We start from the raw sequence: 5,475 nt of genomic DNA, 5'->3' as shown, positions 1-5,475 counted from the left end.
AAAGATACCAGAGGGTTGAGTACTATAACGAACAGGAGAACATGTGTACCGATATGCTGTACCAGAGCACTGAAATAAATACGAGTAGGCTACCACATAGTATTTATAAGTCATTGTCTATTTTATTTCTTTCAAGTCAATTTTCATTTCAGGATTGCAGAATTAATTTCTCACCGCGACGGCAAGCACCAGGACTGCTAGGAGATTGTGGTGGATTAAAAAGGTTGAAGGTACCCTTTTTGGGGTGCAATGACTGCTACTTGGTACATCTTGGCATTGCGTTTACCAATATACAGGGTTTACCTTGGCGCCCCAATCTGACTTTTAATAAAAACCGGTAATTATCTGTAGAGTGCGTAACTAACTACACAAATGAAACAGAATCTATACTTATTAACTTATTTAATGTTACCTAGTTGTGTTCGTCGTAGGTGCCAAGATATGACTGTATTTTTGTAGTCATGTCTTAAGTCTAAATTCTGATATACTATTGTTTTGGTTGATCAAAAGCTTGAAATTATAGATGTGTATGATACGGCGTGATGACAAAGGGGATCGCATACAATCGGAGAACCCTCACTTTTTCTGGATTGTGTGTTCTTCGCCTATGGAACAACACACGCACCACTATACACTAATTGTGTACTTCCGACTCGATTGACTACCTCAGAGGACTGATACTTAAAAAGTGATTGTGTCTTTGTAACGACAGCATGCAATGTTTCCAAAGTGTTGCACAACCTTTAGTGCAAACTACATCCGCCGCCCGCCTGTATGGTTCCTGTCGTATGTGGTCCAGAGTCGCGATAAAGACTACATACATCATTTCCAAGGAGTTTCTAAACTCCTAAACTAAATCCTCACCTGCCTATAAGGCTCCTATCGTATGAGGTCCGGAGTCGCGATCGTTTTTTAGTATCAGTCCTCTCATGTGGTCAATCCAATACGGAGGACACAAGTTAATGCATTAGTGATGGTTGTGATGTTGTGCCAGGAAAAAAGAACACGATCTAGAAAAATCCGATCGAGTTTTCCGATTTTAAGCTTTCATCTGCGTAATTACGCCGTTCTATACATTTTTAATCATTTCTAGCTTCATCATTACCCCATCGTTAGTACATTCGAATTTAGGCTTAATGCATCACTATACATAAGTGCGGTCAAGCTTTGGGATCTGTAAACATAACTCGGTAACAATCAATAAGTTGGTAAGTAGATTCTGTTTTAATTGTGTAGTTAGTTAAAATCTCCACTGGTAACTGCAGGTTTTGTTGAGTCGAATTAGGGCGCTAAGGTAAACCCTTCATATTGGGGAGTGAGATGCTAAACATACCAAATAACAATCTTTACACTCTAACAAGAGTACCCTTAACCCTTTCAGTTCACCTCAATATGGATACCTACAGGTTTTCTCGTATTCATAAGTTAATATTAAGTAATTAGACCTAGGTTAGATATAAGTTTATAATTTTTTTTTTGTTATCGGGGCCCCGTTTGTATGTTTGCCCCTATTTTTAGGGGCACTTGTGTTTTTTTTATGTCATTTCAGATGTCTTTCCAAGAAAATTGCTTACCAAGAGTACCAAGAACTACTCCCACAACCCACAGGAGAAATTGGTCAGACTAATTAATGTATCGAGACATAAAAAATATTGGCATACTGCTAAGTAATATGTATAATTTTTTTTTTATTTCAGGGTTACAGAATTAATTTCTTTTCGCACCACAAAGCTCCAGGACTTTCAAATAACTGCCAGGAGGGAGGGAGGATATGCATATGTAGAGGTTTTTATCGTATTATTTTTAATTAGACCTTAGTTATAACCATATATTCTTTTATTAATATAACCGGGGCCCGTTTGTAAGTTCGTCCCTATTAGGGGCATTTGTGTTTTTTTTTCTCATTTCAGATATCTTTCCAAGAAAATTGCTTACCAAGTGAGTACCAAGAACTACTTCCACAACCCGTAGGAGAAAATTGGTCAGACTAATTGATGTACCAAGACACTAAAATCAATGGCATACTGCTAAGTAATATGTATAAATCTTTTTTCTTTTTATTTCAGGGTTACAGAACCAATTTCTATTTGCTCCACAAAGCACCAGGACTTCCAAATAACTGCCAGGAGGATATGCATATGCACCAGCAGGTTTTTATTGTATTATTGTTAATTAGACCTTAGTTATAACCATATATTCTTTTATTAATATAACCGGGGCCCCGTTTATTTGTTTGTCCCTATTTTTAGGGGCATTTGTGTTTTTTTTCATTTCAGATGTCTATCAAATAAGACATTGTATTGTATGTCTATATGTTTTACCAAGATATACACGAACCACCAAGAGACCACTACCGGATTAAAGGATATGTACAAGTGGGTACCAACAATTACTTCTGCAACCCATACGAATAAATGTAATGAAATTCTTGTTTACCTTTTTTTAGGTCTTGCACGAGATTTGGCAGAAAATATCAACTCAAAACCAACTAGCACCACTACTACCTGAACTACCGCCTACAACTGAATTGGATGATATGACAAAATCGAAAGGAAAATTAACTGTGAGATAAGACTTTCTATTATTATAGAAGTATTTAGTTAATATCAGGTTAGGGGACGTTTTAACATTAAAATCTTCGGTCGTACCTTTTTTGGGGTTGTTCGCGTACTTTTATTCAGAGCTCAAAAGGGTGGCGTCATGAAAGAACTTCTCTTATATTTTTCGCGCTCTTCTTTACATTAATTAATTAATTATCATTTGTCCTTAAACTTCATAAGCTGGGAACCTATGAAGTTTTTTCAAGTGTTTACATGGTGGATCTGGGGGGTACATCATGTAAATGCTCTTTTTTTATAAATTTACAATCACCGCTAAAATACTAAAGTACACATTTTATATTGATTTTTTTCTTTACCACGAGAGGTTCTTTCATTTTTAAAAACCTAAATATTTGGGTACATTAGGTTATTTCGCGGGGATTCTTCTTTTCGCGATATATTTGAGTCAGTTAGGTATAATTAGTGTGTAAGTTAGTTTAAGTGGATTAGGGCTGCACAAATCGATACTTAGTAGTATTTACATTATATCCATTTCCATCTGAAATGTTAGAAACGTAAATATGAATAGAAGTATCTATTTCTGTGGCGACACCACATTAAAAAAAACGCGCCTGGCAACTTTACCCCATGGGTGGTGAGGAAAAAAGTTGCATCCTAATTGAGTACATATAATTATCAAAATTAAAATATTTAATTAATTATGTTAATTAATAAACATAAATGTGTCAATATATGTGTGCGCGTCACTGTTAATTATCTTAAAATAAAATTTTTGCAAAATAATCTTTGCTTTTTAATTTGTGGATGTTATTTTTAATTATTTTTTTTTCAGAACTTCATAAAGAATTATTAGATGCTTTCAGAAAGAATATTGTCAATAATTATTAATTTTGAATTAGTTGAAAAAATACTATAAACACTACAATGCGAAGAGTTATATGGTTTTTGATAAAATATATTTTATCTCCTTGCATTGTAGTATTTTTTCAACCTCTAATTCAAAATCAATAACTATTATTCTTTTTAAAAGCATCTAATAATTCTTTAGTATATGTGAGATTTAAAACTTTAGTCAGAATTAAAAATAAAATTTGAATTATTTTCGATATACAATGGTAGATTTTGGAGTGTAAAATAAAATACTAAAATATCGTAGACCTACGATGAGCAGTTGAATTATAAAAATTCATCAAAGTTTCGAATTTCTCCATACGCTTAAGAGATTCTGATCAGAATCAATGCTGAACGAGCCGTTTCATACGTGTTAAACAAATTAATTTAATTTATACAATTACATATATTAGGTTTGAAAAACAAATTGTAAATCGCATTGGTTATTTTTCCAAAAACGCAAAATTGGTTATTTTCTAAATAACAGTTGAGCATTTTACCTAAATAGCTGAATCTCAATTCTTATTAAGTTGATTATGTATACGTATCAGGAAGTTTATGCAACTCGCCTTGAGACAAAATGCTACTTTGATTATAAATGCGAATCTGATTGTGGGGTTAAGTGTAGTTTATATCGCTTAATATGTCTATTGTTATTATACATATTTACAGTTTAAAAATAAATAATTGTTGATATCAGATTGTTATGGTTTGCAGATTTTGGATGCGTTCGCTGACTTTGAAAATGATTTAAATGTTGTCAAAATTGTATGCAAGGAGGCTGGATGTGCTCAGCATCCCTTCAATAATGATATTGTTTGATAACAAAAGGGTTTTGTTGTATTTATAGGTCCAATCGCGACGTCGTTATAAGGAAGGATTCGCTCGAAGTCCTGACCAATAGCGCGCATAGTTCGCTCTGCCCCAGAGTCCCAAATATATTAGAGGAGTGAGAGGCATCGTGTTGTTCGTTGCATAGAGTGAAGCATAGTAGTGTAATGCAATCGTCACTAACACACACGAACGGAGGCATATCAGGCAGCCTCGGTCTCGTCGCTGCGTTTTGCTGTGCGAAACATTCAGTCAGTCACTCAGTCAGGCCGGCGTCACTCGATCGTTCGTTTCGCTAAACTCTCGATGCAACGCGCACGCTATTTATATCCCGCAGTGCACGCGTTCGCCTCGTCGCATTGCTTTGCAAATTGTTAAGTGTTCTACTCTTCCATGTGTTTAACGTCAAATGTTATAATTTACTAAGACTTAGTATCGTACTTTTTTTTCTTCGCATAATTTCTGTTGATAGTGTTATCAGCTATCAGCAACAGTGTCACAGTGTGTGTGCAAAACAGTATTAATCAAATCGAATTGTAAATTAGTTTTCTGGTTCCAAAGACCGAGTGTTATGTTTAAAGTGCATCAAACTGTGTGAATGGTTTCCGTGATCAATTACCACGGGGGGACAAGGATGTCCGACGAAGACGTGAAAGACAAATTGCGACGCTTAAGCATCACCAGCGGCCAGCCGGGTTCCGGCACGCCGCGGACACCACCGAATTGCGCACGCTGTCGCAATCACCGATTAAAGATCGCTCTTAAAGGTCACAAACGCTATTGCCGTTATTTGTATTGCAAATGTGAGAAATGTCGCTTGACAGCCGACAGGCAACGTGTTATGGCAAAGCAAACGGCGCTTCGGAGGGCCCAAGCTCAGGACGAAGCACGTGGTCTGAACGGTCTACAGACCGGTGCTCCGGTGATGTACAGAATACCTATAGTACAGGAAACAATGACACCCGCCACACCGTCTCCGCGTTCTTCGGAGGAAGCCCTCCACGCGATGAACAGTGTTACCACAGTGTCTACACCGCCTAGATCTTTGGATGGTAGCTGCGGCCCTTCTCCATTAGCCTCCCCGAGGTCCATAAGTGGTGGCTTGCCAGTTATAGGTACTGCAGGGCCTGATATCAAAAGGATTTCGCCACAGACCAGTCCTCATATCGTCACAGCCGCTTCCAGAGGTTAG

The 5,475-nt window shown here is 36.8% G+C and overlaps 1 protein-coding gene across 1 annotated transcript; it reads left to right on the top strand.

Moving 5' to 3' along the window:
- Nucleotides 1-4,640: 4,640 nt before the first annotated feature.
- Nucleotides 4,641-5,475, top strand: LOC113373402 (protein doublesex-like). The gene has a single exon (XM_026613703.1). It carries the CDS (start codon nucleotides 4,882-4,884, stop codon nucleotides 5,473-5,475), a length of 594 nt encoding a protein of 197 aa, XP_026469488.1. The 5' UTR covers nucleotides 4,641-4,881.

Source organism: Ctenocephalides felis, unplaced genomic scaffold (genome assembly GCF_003426905.1).
Source record: "Ctenocephalides felis isolate EL2017-DRISC unplaced genomic scaffold, ASM342690v1 CF-g0.4_SCAFFOLD_01604, whole genome shotgun sequence".
In the NCBI taxonomy this organism is placed as follows: Eukaryota; Metazoa; Arthropoda; class Insecta; order Siphonaptera; family Pulicidae; genus Ctenocephalides; species Ctenocephalides felis.
The sequence above is the reverse complement of the archived record's forward strand: the minus strand, read 5'-3'. Positions and strand labels throughout refer to the sequence as shown.